A 25,285-nucleotide genomic window follows, 5' to 3' on the forward strand; every position below is an offset into this window, starting at 1 on the left:
CCTTAAGTGTTACTTGATTTTTCCAATGGTTATAGAAGCCAACACCACGACCAAACTTCTCCATATGATAGTTTATCCCTTCTTTGGCTTTAATATTTTGCATAAACAAGAATTCTGCCCAAGAGAAAATGTGTAATATCTAATCACAAAACATGAATTTGAATATGCAATATATGAGACCAATATCATAATTGCTTATTCAATGGAAAAAAAGAGCTACAATAAATAGCCTCAAGATTTAAAAGACAACAAGGAAGAAGAAGAGGCAAAACAACCAAAAACAAGAGATTGCTTAACTAATAAGGGAAAAAGTAGAATCCCATGAAAGAAGTAGAATGTGTGCAACTCATTATCCTCCTACTTAAGTAATAAAATTAAACTACGTAAGTAAACTTAATATAATAAGGTGCAATTAAATAATTACACCAACATTTTCCTCACTTTCTTCATGGTACTTGTATTGTCAGGACATTTGCTTTTTTATTGTGTGGTTGTGTTATGCCCATAAAGTGGACGTGCCTAAGGTGATTGGGATATTGAACACATTGTAAGAAACAATGAATTATAATGCTTTCTGTATTCATCCCCAAAAAAATCTAAGGTCAATGAAGCAGTGAAGGCATTTTTCTATATTAAAATAGCCTCTATGCACAGAATGTGTCAAGGATCTGGAAACCAAATCCTTAAAACTAAATAGTTATCAATCCACCAAAAAGAAGACAATGATGAATTGCATATCATGTAAGATACAATGAATTATAATGCTTTCTGTATTCATCCCCCAAAAAATCTAAGGTCAATGAAGCAGTATAGGCATTCAAGGATCTGGAAAACAAATCCTTAAAACTAAAATGTTATCAATCCACCAACAAAAAGACAATGATGAATTCCATATCACGTAAACTTTTAATATTTGTCATAGCATTTGTTTACAATAGAAATTTTCAAACTGTAAATAATCTAAATATATGGAGCATATGAGCAATCTAAAAAAATAATCAAATAAACAAATCTCAAATCAAATGATAAGGATCTATCAACCAGTTCAATCTTAAAGCTATATCTTGTAACTGTGTATCAGATAAGATTCTAACCACATCAGCCTCTCTAAGCACATCCTCAGCGGTGGGTGCCCTTTTCCATGTAATGGGTGTTTCGCCTTGGGATTTCAGAAATCCACCATAAGCTACCAAAAGCCACCAACATAGTTAGTCAAAAGTAGAAGGAAAACTGTAGCCACCAAGTTAACAATATGAGGATCAACAAATCTCTATTCAAACTAGACATCTAAATAAGTAACTGATGTTAATTGACAAACAGGATAACATTAATCTAATGAAAAAAACAATTCTAGCAAGCACACATACTCTACATAAAAATGCTGTGTCTCCAAAGATAAATAATCATATGGAATCACTGCCCTTATTGCTTTAATTTAATCAATAAGCCACTTAATATATTGACTGCAAATCAGTCAAGACAACTCCCAACCTGTCAAAAACTTCTCAAGTCGAACCGACTGATATAAATCATAATATATAAGGTTCATTTTGAAACCTTCAACCTGAAAGAGACAGCAATAAAATTAAGCTTATGGATCTGCAATACTGTTCTTACTGCCTTTCATTCCACTCAATTGTCAGAATTAACAAATCCGAACTGGAAATGGACTAAAGATGTACAACTCTATCACTTTCAAAATGTTGACTTCATTCTATTCTATTCTATTCAAAAGAAGTACAAGATTGTCATACCATCATTCGAGCATATGCAGAACCTATCCTTCCAGCACCAATAATGCCAACGGTTTGTCCCTTGAGCAAGTTTCCAACAAATCTACCATCCAATAGAATCATTTTTTTGTAAACAATGTAAGATAAATCCTCTAAAGATACTACTCCAGATGACTCAAAAACAAGGTTATTACTCTCTTCATATCAATGCAACAGTTAACTGCTTCCATTTCAAAATTTCAAATAGAAGGATCTAAAAATACATGTATATATTTGGATAACTTACAAGTGAGGTAGCCAACCATCATATAGGCCTGCTCTCATAAACTGATCTGCTTCAACAATTCTTCTAGCAGCTGCTACAGATAATGCCACTGCCAACTCAGCAGTTGTTTCTGTTAGAACACCCTGCCAAATAATAGAAAGGTTTATGTCAATAAGTAAATAAATCCAAAAAATGTATTTCTCATTTTTTTCAATAATAAAAACATTTTGAATTATATAAAAAATAACTGAATATATACTTGCTAACCATTCTCAAGTGCTATGAACATAACAACAATTTATTACTCAAAACCAGAGATGAAATCCTAAAGACCTAAGTTGCTGAACCAGACAATATCTCTGCTGATTCCAGGTCCAGTATGTCCTGGAATCAAGTAATGCACAAAATCCCTATGGAATTGAACACGGTTTGGGAAGTTGAAGAGCGAAATGTTTTTAACGTTCTCTTGCTGAATCCAAGTGAATCCAGTATCAATGTGGCATTTCCAAGTAGATTCCAATGCAATTCAAAGTTGGACACTATTTTCAGAAGAAAAAAATCCAATTTTTTGAATGGGTAAAAGTGACAATCCTAACCCATTATTTTTAAATGTGTTTTGTGTTCATATTAACCTGTTAACCCAAAACAATGAAGTTGTAGCAGTTAACGAGTCTAAAAGAAATCATTTATCGGCAGCAAAGGTCAAATGAATAGTTGACTAATTGTCATAGGCTCTAATACACATATGCTCGATCACATTTTGAAGACATACAGCACTTGCTTGTTGTTTCTCATTTTTATTGACCTATCCAGTAATTCAACCCTCTACCAAGTTTTGGTTTGCCCTCTTGAAGTGGCTTGTTATTCTCAATTATTATCAAATATTTTTAGAATATTTCATATTATATTCCTCTTTTGTGCGAATTATTTCATTACAAATGGATGTGAGAGTTGGTGTAGAGTTCTCTATACCATGCAATTTTTGGCTAAAAATTGCAGCCACACAAGATCTAGAAGCTTCAATGAAAGCACAACAGAGATCATATATGAGAGAATAATTCTATTCTATCAAAAGATGCAAATGCACAATGAGATATACAAGAAACCCCTTGATTATACAGACCAAGGTAAGACATAGGATTGCATAAGATTATGACATGTGTCTTAATCTTATGACTTGCAACATAAAGTGACCCTATCTTATGTGTACCCTAAGTAAATTTAAGTAAATAGTGTGAATAAGACCTAGGTGATGAACTAGCTAGGTGAAACATCCCTTTCACACCAACACCCCCCTTAAGTATAACTTAGGGATAATGTGCAAAATGCAATGATGCAAGATGAAACAATGGGTCCCAACTACTAGGCCATGTTAGATACCCATGTACACGTGCAATCTCTCACAAATGAAGAATGGGAGAAAACCCAATGTGACCAACTCCTCCTCAAATGAGAGAAAATGCATAATGCTCTCAAAGAAGTATGAAGAGAACAAAACCCCGTGTGAGGAAAAAGTCCCCCTACCATAAAAAAGAAAGAAGAGAGCCTACACAATGCCCCTTCAAAATAGAGTCCCCTGCAATAATGGTAGATTCCTGACACTAAATACTGAAGATGATCCAATCTTGTCAAATAACACTCCTCCCATTCCTAAAAGGAAGATGAGGGAAGACAGATGATGTGCGATGTTTTTGAACTCTACTCAAGTGTCCCCATATTGATGTTGAAAGTTACCACAATCAAGTCAAGTGTTCTAGGCCACTGATGAGATGACAACCGAAAATCTAGTAGAGATGAATGTAGAACATTAATCCAAAGACAAGTTGCCTCCTCCAAATGTTGCTCAAGGATCTCCTCACCAATGCCAAACTATGACATATGATGCGACAAAGGAACAAGAAGGTCTAAGTGCTCCCCCACAATATCTAAAGAAGATGATGCAACTCCATATGAAGTAACATCAAAGAAGAGATGAATATCTTCAATAGCGTCCTCCAAGTCCTCCAATTTCGCAAGATAGGACTTATAAAACAAACTTGTAGTGTCTATCAAGTACTCATCCCAAGTAGCAAGACCATCAATGTCCTTCTACATTGAATCAATAGAATCCATGGATGTAGCAACACTAATGTCATTAGAAGCAATAGTAGATGAAGGAGATGGAATGTTAGCACATGTCTCTAGAACCTAAATAGATGAAAGAAGACCAAGATTCAAGTGATCACACTGAATTTGGCAAAGAGAATATTCTTTGTGATTTGTACGACCGAGGAAGGGAAAATTTCTCTAATAACAAGAGGCAAAGTGGTCTGATTTTAACTATTTGACAATCAATCTTAGGGTTCTTGGGCATCCTAGACATGATGACAAGGTCAAAATTGACCCAAAATGCTTCAAAATTGTAGCTACCTTTTGTATATAACCACCTCCCAACTTCAAACCCTTGAAGATTTGACCTCATGTGTCCAATTTGGATAAATCAAAAGACTAAACTGACTTTCTTAGAGACCCTAAAGTCAATAGTAAACTTGATGTATATGATGCTGTTATGGTATGATCATGATGCTATGATTACAAGTTTATGTTGGTTTTGTTGTTTATATGATGCTATGTGACATGCTAATCTTAATTCATGCTTACATGTTTTTGTACTAACGAACCCAAACCCCTTTTCAAAATTTTGCCATACCAGTGCCCGAACCTGAACCGGCAACCTAGTAGAAAGGATCTCTGTCATGAAAGTTTAAAAGTCATGAGAATCTAAAAGAAACAACGAAGTTGTGGTGGATAACAATGAGAATCTAAAAGATATCATTTATTGGCAGCAAAGATTAAATCAATAATGTTGCCTGATTGTCATAGGCCCTAAGACACATACACTGGATTGTTCTTTGAAGACATATGCCACTTGCTCATTGTTGCTCATTTTGATTGACCAATCTGCTAACTCAACCCTCTATCAAGTTTTCTATTTTCACCATTTTTAATTTCCAGTTTTCATTTGTCTTAATGTAAACTTTTAACTATAAATTTATAGTTTATTTTTTATATTTTTAAGTTTTAAAATTTAGTATTGTATAATTGATATTAAATATAAATATTGGTATTAAACACAATTGCTATTAAATAGATATTAGTATTAAACATTATTATACACATATAGTAAATATACAAAATAATGTTTAATTTATCTTTATTATTTTATAATTTAATTTATAAATAATAAATGTAAATGTTTAATAACAACTAATAAATATTATATTTGTTGCTAGCAATTCAAATCCTTTTGATCTTCAAAGATCTATTAGACAAGGATGTTTGTTGGCTTCCTCCCTACTTGTTATTGCTATTGAGGCTTTTCATTATGTGCTAAGGCATTCTTGCTTGGGTCCTCCTACAAAGGGCTTGTCTCTGCCTAATCACAATTCCCTAATTGAATGTCAGTTTGCAGATGATATTGTCTTGTTTCATGTGTTAGACAAGCATAACTTTGATAATTTGCAGAATAGGCTGCTTGGCTTTTATTGCAATGCTTCTAGTTCTAAGATTGCTTTTCACAAATTTGTTATTTTAAGCTAGACAGATCACACTTCAGATTGGGTGGCATAAAGAGGTTGTGATTGTGGTAAGCCTTGCAAGCAAATTAAATATTTGGGTATCCCATTTGCTTTATCCCCATGTTTGAAAACAATGTGGAAATGGGTCATGGAAAACGTTGTTAAGTTTCTAATTAACAAGCTAGTTTCTTTTTTTGGTTGCAGGGAGGTTTAAAGTGTGCCAAAAACTAAAAGTTTTCATTTCATTCTATTTATATAACTCTTCTATTTGGTCAGTTTGATTTTCATAAATGGGGCAGCTTGAGAAGTTATTAAATGGTAAATCTGGTTAAAAAAGGCGTCGTTCACTTTGATATCTGTTGCAGGCCCACAAAAGTGGGGGCTATGGGGTTGAATGTTCTTGCAGGGTGTATCTCTTGCAGCTAAGTGGGTGCCCAAATCTCTTGATGGTGACCCTTGGAAGGTTCTTATACAGAACAATATTGCCAATGTCTACCCTAAAGGTAAACCAATGTGGAAAGGACTTGGTCTTATGGATTTGATGTTCGGTAACTTTAATAATCATCTAAGGAGCTCTGTGATGTTTAGCTCCATATGGAAGGCCTAGGAGAGGACAAGAAAATTTGTTGTTAAGTGAGATGCCAAGATATCAGTAATGATCCATTTTGTCCTTTTAGGTTTATTTGGTGGTCAAATGAATTGAATGGCAAATCCCTTGCTTGCATAAAGGATGCTCTTCTCTTAAATAATTTAATGAAGGCATTAGATCTTTAGGGTATATCATCAAATGGATTTATTCCATGGGAATGCCCTCAAGTTTATTTTTATTTGCCGAAAACTCAAAAGATAACTTATTCCTTGATCATTGCTGCGATTGGTACTAATCAACCAGTCTAGAAAGGAATTATGATCTCAGTTTGTGGGATGATTTCCCATGGTCTTGTGGTGATAGACTTTTTGAAGTTACTATAAGAATGTGTATTGCATGCTCTCTAATGTTGATAATTTCCACCTTCATTTCAACTGCCTTTTAAAGGTAAACGATATTGAATCTATTTGGATGGCCAAGCTTGGTAATATTTCATCTAATGTTATTAAGCTGAATAAGTCTTTTTTTAAATGATTTTAATTTGGAAGAAGTTGGGTGTAGGTGAGATTCTTGGTTCTGAGAACAGATTACCTCATGTGTGAGTCTATTGATTTTTTTGAGCATCACTTTTTTTATTGTTCCTATGCCAAGCTTCTTTGGAGTTGTGTCTTACCTGAGTGGATTGAGTGGGATGGTGTTAAGTCTGTTTCTTGTATTTATCTCTTATATGGTGTATTGTCAATTCTTCATAAAAGCCTATTATTCTGTTAAATAAAGTCTAGCTGGTCCTCCCTACTAAGATCCTTTCATTTCTTTGGAATAAGAAATTTATAATTTTTTTCAAGGTCAATGCATGGAGGTTTCTGACTTTTCAAGGGATGAGACAATTTATCTTACTTACATCCAGGTTTGTAAGCAGGTGAACCTTTCTGAGACAAAGATTCAACATGCTATTAAAAGTCATTTGTTAAACAAAGGAAATTTAAGGTGGACAGTGGTGCTCCACTCGGTTCTGGTTCGAACTCAAGAGATACTATAGACATTGATGCTCTTGGTGATTATGACAATGTGCCTTTATCTACCTTCCCAGAATGGTAAGTATTGGTTCTCTGACCTGCATTCAGAATTTTCTAAGAGGTTGTGAATCTCTATTCTTAGATTGCTGAGAGGGTGGCCAACGAACAAGAGCTAATCAGATCTCTCCTGCACTTTAGGCTCTACATGACCTAGTGGGGTAGCCCTATTAATGCATGCTACATTCTATTTGAAATGCAATAATTTTATCATGGTGTAAAACAAATAAAATGTCCACGCATACATGGCAAGGATTCTTAAAATATCATGCATTCATATATACCCCTTGTACCTCGTATCCTTAATGCTCAGGCATGAACAATATAAATAAATTATTCATTTAATGATTTTCCTTATTTAATTATGAGTGGGTTGGGAGGATTCCCTACAGACTAACCAGTGCCTTTCAAGGAAATATGAAGTCACCAAGTATTGCCACCACTCTACTACATTGATAGCAACGTTTCTGGTGGTTCAAAACATGTACCACTGCCTTACAATAACTATTATTGCATTACAATAACTTGAACCTACAAATGTAATCTGATTACAAAATTCTACTTAATAATCCCTTACCAATACTGCAAACCCTACTTGCTTTCTAGAAAGATTTGTCACTCTCCTTGAAAGTGTACAAACCAGAACAGCAAAATCCTATAGCAAATGTATAGGCAATGATTTTTCACCTTCCTTAAAGGAGCACTTATCTTCAAAAACAAACAATATAGCAAACAAAACAACTATGAATCAAATCAGCATTCATATAAAGAAACCAGAAATAAGTGTCACAGCAGAATGGACAAACAAAATTGAGCAACTGATATTTCTTAGAATAAGTGTAGGATACAATACAGAGGCTTTTCCCCTCTCTTTCCAACCTTCTTACAAATGAAAAATCCATTCCTTATATAAAAAAGTTTATAGAACTAGCCCCACAGATGGCTGACACTTGTCGATCAGAAATCACAAACTGAAATGCCAAAAAAGGATTAACCTCCCATGCCAATTGCTAGGGAAAATCCTACAAGATCCATTGGAATGGAGATCATGGAGACCATAGAGAATCCACCATTGCATGTGAATCTGCTCCTTTATGATAAAGCATTGCTTCTAGGTGGGGTAAATCCTATTGGGTAATTGCAAAGCCTCAACTGATCATTAATGGTGCTCTAGTTGTGTAGGAGTGGTGTAGCACATCAAATGTTTCTATGATGCCTTGTTCTACACCTTTTAAAAATTAATGACATGAAGCTTAACTCCAAATTTTGCTTGAATGCTAACTATTGATGTATTAAGTAAAGAAGATCATATTAAAATAATATTGTAATATTTCATTGTAATGGTCAATTATGTCATTAGGATAGACTTTAGGTATATTCCTTACTCTCTTAGATATCTTTTGCTTTTCTTAGTTGTCAATCTTATCCTTATTGGATAGATCTTTCGTAATCTCTTATTTAAGAATACTTTAGCTCCTTTGTTAATAATGAATAACGAAGATAATATTGAATACCTTGATCATTACTTTTCGTAATATGGTATCAAAGCTTAGGTATTCATTCTTAATGTTTTGATGATTTTTTTAAATATTCGTGAACAGTTTTTTATCGTCTTTTAAAATAAAAAATTCATGAAAATTTTACTTAAAATTTGTGATTGTTTTTTTAAAAGTTTTTTGATCACCTTTTTTAAATAAAAATTGTGGGTTTTTTACCTGAAATTTGAGGGGTTATTTCAAAAGATATTTTTAATAGATTTTTATTTAAAAAAAAATTGGTTGCTTTCAAGATAGAAAACTCATGTGACTTTTGGAAAATCAAGGCTCTATTAGCTAAAAATTGTGCCATTTCTTTCACTTTTTTGGTCATGCCTTGTTCTTTTGCAGACAGTGGTAGTTTTCTTTTGCAGAAATCGTGCACCATTTTCTGTTCAATTTCATACATTTTTTCTTCTACAGTTGTGCAACACGGGTATTTGACCTAGGCGACATTTTTTGAGCGATTTTTTGCAAATTGTATTTGCATTTGTTTTTCTTTCTAGGCATGATAGGCTTCCATCTCCATTTTCTATCATGCGCCAAGGTTTTGCCGGGATTGCAGCTTGTTTTAGACAATTTTTTCACAAGTCATAGCATTTTTTAAAGATTTTTTGCGCCAATTTGGGTTTTGATAGATTCATAGCATTTTTTAAGCATTTCTCTGAGTTTTTAACCATTTTTTATTAAATAATGTGGTTTCTTATGTTCAAAGTGACAAGTTGCTTGTTTCAAACTTGCACATGACTGAGGTTGACTTTTGGCAATTTTCCCAACAAAAATGGTGATTTTTGAAGCTTTTGGCAATGGCCTAGGGATTTTCCGATTTTGTCCGAAAGATGTGACTTTTTAGACTGTGTTTTTGGCAATTTTTGGATAAAATCATAGTTTTTTTGGGCACCTACGGTTTTCTGGGCAGCTAGGATTTTGACCATTTTTTTCCAAAAAATTGTGGTGGTTTTTTTTCAAAAAACATGCGTATTCAGATTTTTTTTCAAATTGTTCTAGAATTTTTATTGTAGATTTTTTCCGATTGTGCTGCGCTACTAGGGATTTTGTAAATTTTTTCCCAAAACTTTTTTAAAGTCTTCTTGGTTTTCTCCTTTTCTGTATTTTTGGATTACAAAAGGGATGGCTTCTTTGACCAACATCATGTTGGAAAGCAGCCAAAAGTTCACGAGAAAACTTTACAATAATTGGAAACAAAGGATGCTCACTATTTTTTAGTATAGGTTGTTAATGTTGGAACCAGAAAGGTAAGACACAGAAATCTGAAACTTAGAAAAATCTCACAAGAACAAGATACACAGAATTTTATCTTGGGAAAACCCTCCACCTAAGGGTGAAAAACCAAGCCACACCAAAAATCAACCTTTATTAAAGGCACAAATCTGATACAAAGCTTCACAAGATTAATCACTTACAAATAACAGAATAACTCGATAATGTCTCAAACAGCTGATAGCTGCTACAATATGGCTTGAACATAGGCTTTTTATATATGATGATCCCTTAAACTTCACGCATCCCCCAAAATACAATCCGCAACAACCGTGTGATGACAAAGCAAGCTCAAATATGAATATACTGAAGGTAGCCAACACTTCCACGCCCAATATCCAAAGCGGCAGTTACATTGAATTACGTTCATAAAACCACCACTAACAGGAGCAGCAAATATGTTGACACTATTGCACTTCTTATCGTATGTAATACGATAAGACGCTTCCACCAAGTGTGAAATTCCCATGAAGCCAAAGGCAATATGCGATGGTCGGTGACAGGTAACAAGAAACCGGAAACACTTCCAGCTAAGAAGGAACTCATAAATGCAAAGATCAATATCTTCGAACAGAGACGAACTGATAAAAGTAAGGCACGATATCAACAAAATGGTTATACCATAATCGCAAGAAAAATAAAATCTCTTGCAGCGTACGCAAACATTAACATAGGTGCCCTAATCAGATTGTCCTTAGTTTTAATACTCGACCAACAATTGCAACTAAAGATCTGGACAAGTACAATGAGGGTAATTGTGAAAGAGTTATGCTCATTAAGTTATCAGTCACAAATGAAATGCTTCTAGAGATTCCTTCAAGCAAGTCTTCTACAAGGATTTGAAAGACCTGCAAGATTTGCAAGAGACATTATATAAAGGCAAGGCATTCATCCTAAATCATGTTGTTCTTGTTCATGATGGACGAGGGAGTATCTTTGCAAGATCATTTGATGAAAATCAAAGGCATACATGATCAGTTAGTTGCTATTGGTCGCACGATGGAAGCAAAAGACATGGTTGTTATCACGTTGACAAGCTTACCACGATCTTATGAGCATTTCATAGAAACACTCAATCACGTCTGCCAATATTGATATGAAGTTCAATGACATTTGCAACAAACTCTTATAGAAGGGCAGATGGAAACAATTTGGTAGCAATAATGATTCACCGAGTGCAGAATAGGCCTTTGCAACCAAGGACAAAGGCAAGCGACCTTAGAAGAAAGGTCAAGGACAAAATGAAGAAAATTTCAAGAATCTACAATATATCACATGTCATTATTGTGGTAAACTTGGTCACATGAAGAGGTCCTACAGAAAGAGGTTGGTTGATCAGCAATCCAACCAAGGAGGGTCCCCACCAAACGCTCATGTCGCAAAACATTTGAAGCAAGAGTAAGCCTTCTACACTTTTTGAATAGTCGATCATTTCAAATTTTTGGGTTCAAATTAATAAATTGACCACTAAGGTAGGGTATTAAAATAAAATTGTAATATTTAGTTATAATGGTCAATTATGTCATTAGGATAGACTTTAGGTATAGATCTTTTGTAATCTCTTATTTAAGGAGACTTTCACTCCTTCGTTAATAACCAATAACAAACATTATATTGAATATCTTGATCATTACTTTCATAGTAGATCAATGGCTATTGTGCATCATGTCTCATGTATAGTATATTTCTTTAAAACAGTAATGTAAAGAACCTTGGTGATGGAAAAGATATGCAAAGAGTGAAATTTATGCTCCTACTTTTACACTTGGTGCCATGAAAGGGACATTTTGTACACTACAACCACTAGGAGCATTACATTTTCTGAACTGATTAATATGTTTCCCAATAATATAATAGCATCTCTCCACATGCACTAACAACTAAGCCACTATATGTGGTAACATTTCACCTTTTCTTCCCATCACAAATCGTGCATATGGATGAGGGACCCACATTCAAAGCACAATGCAAAGAGCCTCTACAATACAATAATAATCTGCCATTTATTTGCCACCTCATAGGATACTACCATATTGGAAACCACATCAACATTTCCTCCTAGAAGAGACAATGCAATCGCACATCAAAAGAGTGAAGGTGGGGCCCTCATTCAAAATTGCAATGTAAAGGAGCTGCACAATGCAATGCATGTCTATCCCAAGGCGATTGGAATTTTGTACTTACTCCATGAAGTGCACACATAAGCATTAATGAACCAACTATCAACTCAATGCAGGGACAACACAACACTACAAGAACTAGCAAGTAAAACACCTAACTTAAGAACATGTTGGAACCATAAAATTTGCAATTTTTAGAATTCCAAATTCCAAGACAAGGAGCAAGAAAAATTCTAAATATATATATACATATATATATATATATATATTGAATAGGTACAAGTAATATATTTTATATTTGTTGCACAATATGAAACCATAACATAAACACAATAATGGGCATAAAAAATGGAGTGTGAAGCACCAAAGGGGGTATTTACATCATTTAAAGACCATTTATCCATTATATACCCATAAAATAGCCTTAAAATACCTCTAATATGCCTAAACAACTTGTAAAGTGACAATTAATTACATAAACTAAGGCAATTTCGGGATTTGGAATTATTTTTATTTAAAAGGGGGGTGTCTTTTCACCCAAAGGGGTATGAAAACCATTCAAACACATATATATGTGTGATGTAAAATGTAAAGAAAAAAGAGAGAGAATAGAGATAGAAGAGGTGGAGGCAATTTTGTACTTTTAAACTTTTTATCAAAAATAACCAGTTGCATTTTCTTTCTCATATGTGTTGAGAGTTAACATATTTTTAGAAGGCAGTTGCTTATGATATTATCTAAAAGTGGATAAGGTTATTCGTGTTCTTCCAGTAAAATTTTGTGTTTTATATTGTAGATTTGGATCAAAAAGATTTACTCGCGAATTGTAATTGTTCCTTGTATTTCTTCCTTGGATGGTCTCTTAAAAGTTAGGGTTAAATTCATTCAAGCAGTTTACAATATAGACATTGAAGTAGAGCTCATAAGAAACAGTAACTGACAGACTCATCGAGAGGTGGTGGGATTAAAAACTGTCTCATAAGTTTACACAATAAGTCCTGAAGAAATATAAGACTCTGTAGCCCAAATAGGAGGAAAGGCACTGATCATTTGTAAACAAACCCTTTAACCATACCAGTTACCCTTTACCTTTAAGCATTAGGATTAGTAGAGTAGGTATAGTAGGTAATTTAGCCAAAGTGTAACATATATACTTTTGTAAGATACATAGATCAATACACACATCTGAAATCAGTCTGTTTAAGAAACTTATGCCATTCTGAGAATAGGAGATATCAGATTAAGACACTAAATCTGCTATAAAAAGCATTAGTTGAAGGAACAACTAGTGAGTAGGTATACCCGCCTAGGTCCTGCAGAGCCTAAAGTGAGAGAGTTAGTAACCAAATAGGTTCACTCTATAAGTTGGCCAAGTCAATTGGAGGGTTTGATCATAGGAGTTGGCATTTCCTTAGAACCTATCCAATCTGTTGATTTGAGACCCAACAGAACACACGGAACAATATCACTAACACGCCATTTTAACAAAAAGCTTCAAATAAAAATTGTGATGTGAAGGAGCCACGAGATGCGATAGCAATTTGCCACCACATAAATTATTGTCAAGTTGGAACCCAAATCAACATAACTATAGGGCATATAAAGCCAGCACACCTTGCAAGAATGGGTGGGACTTGCATTCAAAACCATGATGTAATAGGATGCTGCTACTTGTCACAAATGGACTAGTCTTTTGTAATTACTTTGTGAAAACATACACATAAGCATTAACGAACCAAATTGTCAACTCAACATAGGGACAACACAACATGGTATGAATCAGCGGGTATGAATTTGCACTCATGGACACATTACATGATATCACTAGCTTGCAATTTTGGCAAAAGATTCATATGAAAACTACAATGTGAAGGGCCCTCAGAATGAAATAAAAAATTGATACATGCAATGCTAGCGGGGACTTAAAATCATAGTGTCACTACAACTAGCAAACCAAGGAATTAAACAAGCCCAAGTAATTACCAAGAAGTGAAAGCTAGGGGCCAGTGAGACAACGACATGCATGGGGATTAAACTGTAATCTTAAGTGAATAAACCTAGAAAACCAGTCAAGACTAAAATAGAATATTACAATAGTAGCATGCAAAAAGAACCATAGCTCATAAGGACAAGGGTTTTAGCATAAGGATATAAAGGAAATCCTTATGAACCAAAAATATTAAAACCCTAAGGATTTTCTTAGAAAAATTTAATATACTCCAACAGTGACTCATATTTGAGGACATATCTACTAGCAAGACATAGCAAGAATCCAAAAGCCTCTAGGATGCAAACCAAGAATAGCCATATGCATACTCAGATTCCCAGCTTGCAGGATTTTGATTTCACATTTTGAATATTCTTTGATGGCCATAAGCCATTGAAAATTAAAAAATAGCATCTTCCTCTATCAAAAACCTTGTTCTCAAATGATTGTCCAAAGTCTAATTTAAAAACATTGCCACACCCTGCATGTGCACTAATATTAGCATTGACGCATCTTCTCATATCCCTTAATCTACCACTGCTGAAGTTTACCAAGCCCATCTAGGCATTGCAATCCAATACAAAATGAAACATCACAGCATATGAAATGCACATACTGCATTTGTCATTTATATCATACCCACCTTCATTACAATACTTTATATCAAGAAGGTTATATTTATGCACTACTACAAATTTATCATAATCCACCAAATGACATGTACCATAAGTATTAACCTCACCTATCAATTTCAAATCAAATTCAAGGCTTTCAAGTATATTATGTTCAAAGGGTACCTCTGCGAGAATTTGGTCTAACTTGCTATAATCACATTTCAACCATCAAGGAATAAAACTAGGAAAAACCAAGGATATGAGAAATGTCAGCTATGTCATGTTGATCGGGATAATAGTGCACCTCTTCACTTTTCTTCAAATCAACAATAGGGCCACTTATAGTTGTCTCACAATTACCAAGCACAAGAGGATTTATATAATCTAGTTTTTGCATCACATATGAGGCAATCCCCATGTGTCCAAAACTTAAAATGCTCATACTCAGGTACCTGTTGTGACGTTTTCACACATCGCCCCATTGCAAATGGGGACCCTTGCTTTTTTTGTTTTTTAGGGTTTGTTTTTTGGTCTTTTAGGGTTTTGTTAGTTAGCCTTTGCATTTTGAGTGTCGCCCAGGTGATCACATGGATAAGCAAGTCCGGCTTGAGTGATGTCTTGATCCTGAAATTTGGCTGAGTCTGGAATGTCCTGAAAATTTGGCTAAGTCTGAACGTCCTAATCCTGAAATTTGGCTAAGTCTGGAATGTCCTGATCCTGAATTTGACTAAGTCTGGAAACTAAAAAACCTCAAAAAACTAGATTTTGCAATATAACTCCTGGAGGTCTGAAACCACTCTCAAACATCCTGAAAGTATATATGGAATATAACTTAAAGTATAACTTATACTTAAATATTATATTCCATTAAAATTGTCTTGATAGAGAGTTCAAAAAGTCAAATTTCGCTCCTGTCCTTCACTGAGGATCCAGAGCGAAAAGCGCTCCTGTCCCTCTCCAAGGGTCCAAGGCGAATCACTCATGTCCCTCACCAAGGGTCCAGAGCAAAAAAGCTTAGTGGAGTCATTCCTGACCTCGTTTGGACAAATTGAGACATCAAAGGCATGATGGAGGACAAAATGAACGTGATAGAGCATCCAGACTTGATTAAGGACAATGAAATGATGGAGTATTTGTCTAGATAGGTAAATTCGCTCCTGTCCCTCACCAAGGGACCAGAGCGATTTTATTCATATACACATTTTTAGACCTTGTTTGGACTCGAACTTTTATTCATGGCGTGTAAAGAGATGATATTTTCCTCAGCGAAGGAAATTTGAAGTGAAAAGTAAAAAGATTTGGCCCTGAGAGCAAAAATCGCTCCTATCCCTCACTGAAGGACCGGAGCTTGAATTCCAATTTCGCATTATCCTTGCAAGATTTAAGTGGTTTCGCGATTTGAGGAGGTCAAGGGAAGTATGTTTTGCCCGTTGAATATAACTTAAGTACGCCACAATGAAGAAAATCGGCCTAAGTAACAAGTTCGCCCCTGTCCCTCTCCAAGGGACCAAGGTGACTGGCTAGGGCGCTCCTGTCCCTCTCCAAGGGACCAGAGCGATTTTCCCTCAAGACAAGATTCGGGCAAGAGAAAAACAAGTTTTACGTTTGAGGTGGGTGAAGGAAGACGCAATCGATCCGTTGAAGATAATTTTCAAAGCTAGCAAAGGACGAATTGGCTTGTAATTGCAAAAGTGCTCCCGTCCCTCACTGAAGGACCGGAGCTTGAATTTCAAATTTGCACTGTTCTTGTAGGATCAAGACAATTTTATGATTTGAAGAGACCAAGGAAAACATGATTTATCCATTGAATATAATTTGGAAGGCTAACAAAGGACGGATAAGCTTGGATTTGCAAAATAGCTCCTGTCCCTCACCAAGGGACCAGGGCGAAAATGCTTTAAAGTGCACTCATTTCAAAGATCGAATAAATTGAACTCGAAATTCTAAGTAAAAATGCCATCTTGGACGTCAAAAATGAGGTCTTGGATGTAAAAAACAAGAAGTGTGAGGTCTAGAATGAGATCGCTCCTGTCCCTCACCAAGGGACCAGAGCGATCTTGTTAATAGCCATTATTTTTCATGATTGGGCGCCAAATATCCTTCAAATTACATTAAATGCCAGATTCGATAAAACCTTGAAATATTTTTGGCATTTAATAAAAGCGCATGGTATTTAATAATTAATTTTGAGCCTAAAAAATCGATTTTTTTAATTATAAAGGCATTTAAAATTAATTATTATTATTTTAAAAAGATAAAATAAAATTGGAGCGCTTGGGGTATTATTTAATGTTTTTATCAAGTCGGCCTCTTCTTTTATTAATTTTTATTTATCTTTTGGCCTATTTTTCCAAGTTGGCCCATGGAAATAAAATGGTGAGCGCTCTATATATTTGAGGCATGTTTTTCATTATTCAAATCATTCACTCATTGTTTCAAGTGCGATTTGGAGAAGGCAAAGAAAGAAGTGCGAAATCTAGCTGGAGTGGAGCGAATTTCTACTAAGTGTGGAGACTAAAGGAGGCGCATTTTGCTAAAGGGAGCTTTGATCTACACTTTGCCTAGCGAATTCACCTTATTTTTGCATCTTTTTCTAGAATTAATTCTCAAGTGAAGGTATGGCGTAATCACCTTGGCACCATTTTTTGAAGATTTAAATTTTGCTTTGAAAATCCTAAATTAGGAAATGATAACTCAAGATTTATCATGAGGTTTCCTAAATTAAAATCTTGAATCTTCCTTTTAAAGTTTAATTTTTAGATTTCAAAGATATATTACTAATTTTGAAATGTTGTGTAGGTACCAAGATGGCGACTCCCAAGCTCGAAAGATCTACAAGTCGAAAGACTCTTCTCAAGGAAAATCAAGCCAGATCAAGGACGGTCTCATCAAGGACGATCAAGCAAGGACAAGGGCGACCTCCTCCAGTCTAGCATTGACAAGGACGACCTTCTTCGATCCAGCATCATCAAGATAGGGGCGACCTCTTCCAATCCAGCATTCCAAGGCGAGGTACATCATCATCCTGCAAATCAAGGACACAAGAAGTTAGAACAAGGGTTCGTTGAGGAAGCAAATAGTTCCAGATGAATTAATTAAAGCTAGCTTCTCAACAACATTAAGTTGAATATCTACCAAGTTACAAGTGTCAGACAAGGTGGCATCCCAGTCATCGCTCATCCAGTCAGTGTGGTCCACCTCAGCATTTCCAAATTCAATGTACCTAACTCATGGAAGGTGGCACAAACTTCTATGTACCTACCCCGGCTATTCATTGGTCGAATTTTCTAGAGAGGACATGTGTCCAAGCAATACAATTTTATCATTGGTCAAGCATTAAATGTTATGTAATGGTTGTAACAAACCCTAATTAGGGTTTTCATTGTTGAATCTTGGCCATTGATCTCGAATTGATCTAAGTCATCGAATTGTATTGAGGGCACTATATAAGCCCTGGCATTTCATTTTGTAAAGGGAATTAGAAATAGTTAGAAATAGTTAGGAATAGTTGGAAGCAGTTAGAAGATAGAGAGAGAATAGCAATTAGAGTAGAGTAGAGAGAGAAGGCAAAGATTGTTGCCAAGATGTTGTTGTAAAAGACTTGTAACTTCATTGATGAAATGGTGAAATTTATGGGTCGATTCGACAATTTGCGTGGTCTTTATACTTCTCATATTTGATTTCATGTTATTAGATGAGTGGAAGAAATGTGCTTGATTGATGGTGAAATTCGTATATCCATACTACTAGCAGTTTGTTGATTGCAGACTTGCCTTGCGTAGTCTACTGGAATCATTTAGCTTAAGCTTAACTTCAATTGTCGCTTCTTCATTGATATGCATCAACCTGATGGTGTCTATGCCTGCAGTGATAATTTGAACATCACAAAGCTTTCCTTCGAAGATCGCACTAGCCTTGTGGAGATGGTCCTGCGATGTCAAAACAAGACTTAGTTAGAATTCCATCAAAGATCATTCATTGCTCTTACATTCTTAGTATTAGGATTAGATCCTTTCCTCGCCCTCATCTTTTTTCTTTTTTTTTCGAATCAAAGCTAGCAAGAGCTTGTGTTCCAGCAAGATTCAAAGCAAATCAGAAGTTCAGGCATCAAACGTAAGTCCCCTTGTGATTCCAGCAAATCACATCATACCACAAAGAGCTTATCCACACGTAGAGACCCTACATAAAAGAACATTGGAGTCACCCTGATTGATCCTTTTTTGCGATATCTTCAGCAATCAGAGACTTAAATTCAAGAGAGGATAAGGTACCCTTGGGTATTTTATTCTGTGTTAGGCTGTGTACAAAATACACGTCAACAGTACCCCTTCAATCTGAGCCGCCTCATGTTTGTATTTACCTTCATTTAGGTATTGCAGCTTATTCTCATATTACATGTTTCAATAATTTGCAATGAATATTCAATTATCACAACAATATCCTTATCAACAATCACGACATGATTCTCTTAGGAGTAGACAGCTTCTTCATTATTTATGCACTCACCAAACCTTGAACCCAAGGCTGCCAGCCTGTATCATCATTGCATATGCTGATAGAATTTTCCATGATAGGCTCAAAAACAAAACTCAATTTATCACTCCAACCATCATACAGCTCAAGATGAAAATTCTCAAGAGAAGGCGAAAACATCTAAGAATGCTCGTCTATTTCAAACTATTCATAACAATTTGTCAAAATAAAACTTATGTTGCAAAGAGATTCGTCTTCTTCTTTCTCAACATAGAGATCTATATCTTTCTCAAAATCAATATAGTCAATTGAAGATCTTGAAAACAAATTTTCAATATCATTTGTACCTTCATAAGCTAGCAGTTCTGACCTACACTCTAAAAAGTCACAAGGCAGAAAGCTTGTTCATTCATAGGCAAACATATGTTCTTACCTACACTTACTTACATCACTACATTCTTTATATGATGCGGCAATCTTCAATTTATCTTCATAAGAGCAATTAAAACTAGTAGAGATGCAATTAAATTCATTGTCATCACAATTGGCAAAACAAGGAAGCTCATCATGCATAAAACTGTATTCAAGTTCCTCAAATTAAGTGTGCACACATCTATCTTCAAAAGCATCATCAGTGAGCTGCAACTTGATGTCCGCTACATTGCTCTTGTCAGCATAATTACCAATGATATGAACTGACTTATTATATTGAATACCTGAGCACAAATTTATCCCCTGATTAATGAAATTACCATTATGTGGATCCTTGCATATCCCAGCTTCTTCACCATCCCTTATATCTAAACTGTTTCCCCTGCAAACTCCTGCAACATCCATTCTCCTCACAATTTTTTACCCACCCCATTGTCCTCATTGCACTATGCACCTTTGTTTTCTATTCTGCAATGCATGTCTTATCTTTTCTCTGGTCATCTAGGTCAGCCATAATGACTCTTTCATATTCTTCTCTTGTTTCCTCAAGAAACATAATCCACTTGCATTCTTGATCAAGCCTAGTAGGTTTCAACTGTTTTGGTATAGCACTCAAATCCAATTCATAAGCTTCAAATAAAAAATCAATACATACAACGTTTTAGGTCTGTGATGTACAGAGATTTCAAAAAAAGCAGCCATAAACCTTGTGCAAAAATTAGATATAGTGATTCTTCTTCATACATTTTAATATTAGACTGTGATTGGACAAGAGATACATGCATACTGTTCATTAAAATCAGCAAAAATATCTTTTCCATTCAAGAAATAATGATCAGAGAAATTTACAGCCACTCACTAGCCTCACCAAATAGGGATTTAGTAAAATACCTCATACACATATTTTCATCAGCAAAATGGAACCGCTTCATGAAATCTAAAAAGGCTTGCATGTGGTCACCTCTTCGTGAACACATGTATGCATCAAACCTAGGCAGCTAATTATAAACTTCTTTTGTCATAAGCTTGAAATCATGGATCATCTGAGACAAGTCCAACTGCTTATATGCAACATTGCAAAGAATATCAAAGGTCTTATGTTCATGAGTCATAAGGGATATAAGTTGTGACTTAGGCATTGATGCGCCAATGTCACAATATTCAAATGTATGGGATTGCTTTCAATTGTGAAGCCCTTTGTAACCTTCTTATGCTAACTCATCTTCATAGTAACCTATCCCTCATCCAACTAAATCGCAATTGAATTCAACACTTAAATATTTCACTCTTGGACACTCCATTATCAAACTCTGATTCAATATCATAATCCTCTATTTAAATTAAGATTTCTTTCTTCTCTTATTCTTCTAAAAAATTTCTATGCCGTGAATACTTCCTTGGTAGTTTAGCTGTAACTGAAAACTTGTTTTTGTCTTGACGATGATCTTCATTCCAAACTTTTCCTTCAGAGGAAACGTTTTACTATTTTCAACCCTTCTAGACACAACACCATTCATCATTGAAAATTTTAGGTTAAATATCTCTCACAATAGTATATGCTTGCTGGAGCGACGTGGGGTTTCTATATCTCGATAAGAAACCCATCTCTTCATTGAATGCACCTAAATATAAAACTAGACACATCTAATCATTCGACCTTACATTTTCTAGAGTGTCTCTCATAGTCTTTAAAAATCTCATATTAGAAAATGTCATAACCCTTATTTTCTAGTAGGAAATAAAATTCAGGATTAAATTAAATATATTCACATATATATATATTCATTTGAGATAATATAGATTATAATAATCTATATCATAAATATAGATTATTGCCTAAAAAATGACACACTGTTCAGCCCTCCTTTCCCATTGGCATAGTTAAACTAAGGCGATGGTAAAGAGTTGAACAGGTGTTTTAAGATTGAGCGCCTCTGGTCACTCGAAATTAATATTTAAAGCCAAGGATTGAGCAAAGTTAGAGATCAAACTGAGGGCGAGTGAAGCTGAAGAGGGTTTTAAGGAGATTAGAGAGATATGGATGCAGGCAAGAAGAGAAAGCTCGCTCACCAAGGCAACGGCATCAGTCTTGACCCGGATGAATTGCACGCCCTTTTGGAACCCTTAAGCAAAGAACAATTGCTCTCTATCATGGTCAATATGTAAGTGCATTCATATCTCTACTTAGTTGGCAGGGGGCAGAGGGAGAATTTGTGCTTGGAGGTTAGGCTAGGCCAAGGTAGGTTAGGTTAGGTTAGGTTGACAAAGGCAAGAATGAAATGATGCCCTAACCAGTGTTTACGGCTCAGAAACTACTTGCCTACAAGCCTTTTCCTTCGCTAACCAAAGATTCAACAACATCTTCGCTTCACTCTTATGATTTTTTGTTTGTTGGAACTGCGGAAATAAAATTCAGGATTAAATTAAATATATTCACATATATATATAATCATTTGAGATAATATAGATTATAATAATCCTATAAATATTACCTTTCTTTTGTAAAATTAAAAACCTTTTAATATTATTTGTTACACTTGTTAATGGGCATACTTGTGTCATGAATTCTGCATGTCCATGTTTCCTTCATTTTTCAACTGAGATGCTATTCACTGTAGTAGCCTGCACACAATTTTCATGAAGGATAGAATGCACAAACGAATTGAGAGTTCACCCAACATTCCAATAGGGAGTCATCCTTAAAAAAACGGTTAAGGGACTTATTTTGCATGAAATGAAAGAACACGCATAAGCAATGCTAATCATTAGATTCTTACTGTAACCTTCCAACGCATGAATATAACAGAAAAAATGGTGGTTCCCTGTCCATTTTTTTTAAAACCTTTGTTAGTCCACATTGACGGGGGCATATAATGAAGCTTTATGCATGTACCTAGGGTGACGGTTTCAAGCTGGTGGAGCAGCGCATGACAAGGAGATTTAGGAGAATTCATGCAACCAACATGGGGTTGTTTGGAGGAAATTTCCTTCACCATAGGAAGGTATCGAGTATTATGGGGGACATTACAAAGAGAGGGAGCTATATATATAGATATCCTAAGAAGGGATCGAGAGGAGAGAGGATGCAAGCAAAGAGTGTGGGACCTTGTTCTACACCCACCTAGTGTCATTTGCTCAAAAGTTTCAAATCCTTTTCAACAAATCCATTTTATACTTAACCTGCAAATCATTGCAGTCTGCAGGACTACATATCTTCCATGTACTCAAAATAAGGCTTTCACATTCTTGAATACCTGTTTAGCGAGAGAGATAGGGAGGAAAATATAATTGGTTTACTTGGGAGGAGGAGAAAATATGGATTTGGATGGAAAGAAAGAGGAAAAGGAGAACAGTAGGCATGGCGGTGGCAAGCAGCAAGCAGAATGGTAATTGTTTTCCTTTCCAAACAAATTCATTACAGGTAAGTTTCTATAGTCCATTCAACAAATCTATTGGGCGCATATAAAGCTTGCAGAAATTCCTTATAAGTTTGCCAAGGTGATTTCATCACACCTTATAATACTTGCTTATCCCTTATCCTTTGATGGATGCTCATAACCATTTCAATTTCCTCACTTAGCACTATCATCGCATTCTTATAATCTTGATCTCATTTGGTGCATTGCATCCATGATTCCATATCAATAATGACTGTAGGATTTTGGTTTAACTCGATCTACATGCTTTGACCTTAGGCAATTAAGCAAACAACTTTCCATTCCTATGAGCATCTAATTGTAGAAGCTTATAGGGAGACCTGGTAAACCCCTGAATTCTAAGGTAAGTGAAATTCAGGTATTGGATATACCAATATCCAAATCTACTGATGAAGTCCATAGACTCTTGAGAGAGTCTCTAGTGCAGCCCACCTTGCAACGTCTGCGTGATGTACATGAGAAAAGTATCATCCAATCTTTTAAAATGGAACTTTTCTTCCATGTGGAGCTGGGGATAACAATCATAGACTGGAAACTGGTTTTCTTTGTTTCCCACTTCCCCTCTGCAAGTGAGACCTCTGTATCTATAGGTTCTGGCCAAGGAATAAAACAGGTACGAGCTCATGAAGAAGGTCCTATTTGCTTCTAGGTTCCTCAGCTGGTTGTCCAAGTTGTCACTTATCATCCGGGCCCAATCTATCATTTTCACTCCATTCATTATTTCATTAATGAAATAATACATCCAAGGCTCAAATGGAGCACCTTGAGGATTTCCCATTATCTTGTTCAGCAAAACGATCATGTCTCCAATGTCTTCCTTGAAGTATGCTCTCACCAAGCTCTTCCTTTGAAGTTTGGAGGCGCCTTTCCTTGGCTTATCCAGCCAGGAATGATTAACGATGGCGTCATACTCCTTGCTATCAACTTCGTCCTTGGTCACTTACACAGTGTTATGATACTCTGGGATCTTGAAGGCTTCTCTAATGGCCTCATCGCTGATGTTCGCCAGCACTCTTCCATCAGGTGCAACAATGTCCTTACTGGTGGGGTTGTAATGCCTAGCACATTCAACTACTAAATCGGTGCATTGCATGGTGGGGAGAAAACCAGCAGCATGCACGATGCCACTCTTCATCATCTTTCGTGCGGTTGTGGTAGGCACAAGGTTGTCCAAACCAAACATCCGCTTCTTAAATTCCCTCAGATTGATGTGCCTGAGGTTGGTGTCGCTAACATTCTTCCACTTCGAAGTCATCCTTGACTCAGGAGGAGCGTCTTTATCCACTTGAAATTTCATAGTGCCTAAAATCTGCAATTAGACAGTGAAGCTTAAGTTAGAAAGTAATTCGTGAATTGAAGAAAATAGGGGCTACGAGTGGCTAAGTGTTTGAAAATTTCATTTTATTCTCATACTTAGCCACAAAAAGTGGATTTTCATCTGTCAACTCTTCAATCCTAGGGATGATTGTGATCATAAATCAACACCAAGTGTTATAACTTCAAAAACTTTCTTTGACTTAGTCAATAAAATGATTTTCATTTGAATAAATCCACTAAAATCATTTTCAATGACTCTGAAAAAAACTCAGAAAATATACAAATCTACATCGTAAATTCAACTTCACCTTCGAATAAATCACAATAAGGCTGGAAGTTTCTCAGAAAACTCAGAAAGAATTAACAATTCTTCCGTATACCAGCTGGCTTCACTCAAAAATCTGTGAATCCTTTGTCAAGAAGCTTGCCAAACTGCAAGCAATATCAAAATTTTCTCCAGATGAACTCCAATCTGCAAACACTTCACTATGCTCTCCTTAAGAATTTCGAACTTCTTGGTGTAAAAATGAAGTTACAAATGATGTATTTGTAAATGAAGTTGAATTCCTAATTAGAAACATGCAAAATCATCCAACTCATGTTTCTAAATCTAACTCAAATCGTTGGGAAAGTGTTGTCATCTTCTTTAGTTTGAAAATCCTTTACTTATGCAAGTTTCTAAATTGTTTTTAGTTTATTAATTTGAACTAGGCTCATAAAATAGTATCTTCCAAAAAGTTTCTAATCTGGAACTCAGTATGAAAATTCTTTTGATTTGTAAATATCTTCTTTCCAATTTTAATTTTGAGTTTCCATTTTGACTTTTCAACTCAATGATCTTTGAAAATCTCTTTTTCCAACTTTCTAATTTG

At 35.4% G+C, this 25,285-nt stretch overlaps 1 protein-coding gene across 2 annotated transcripts in view; it reads right to left on the reverse strand.

Moving 5' to 3' along the window:
* The window catches only part of LOC131072682 (glycerate dehydrogenase), a 76,003-nt gene that overhangs the window by 44,070 nt on the left and 6,648 nt on the right, over positions 1-25,285 (reverse strand). For both annotated transcript variants that reach the window (XM_058008924.2, XM_058008916.2), the window contains exons 4-7: positions 2,020-2,141; positions 1,755-1,836; positions 1,492-1,564; positions 1,095-1,186 (exon numbers count right to left, since the gene is read on the reverse strand). In XM_058008924.2, the coding sequence (XP_057864907.1) occupies positions 1,095-1,186; positions 1,492-1,564; positions 1,755-1,836; positions 2,020-2,141 (369 nt within the window). The remainder of the gene's footprint in view (positions 1-1,094; positions 1,187-1,491; positions 1,565-1,754; positions 1,837-2,019; positions 2,142-25,285) is intronic.

The sequence above is a fragment of the Cryptomeria japonica genome, chromosome 9, assembly GCF_030272615.1.
Source record: "Cryptomeria japonica chromosome 9, Sugi_1.0, whole genome shotgun sequence".
Lineage (NCBI taxonomy): Eukaryota > Viridiplantae > Streptophyta > Pinopsida > Cupressales > Cupressaceae > Cryptomeria > Cryptomeria japonica.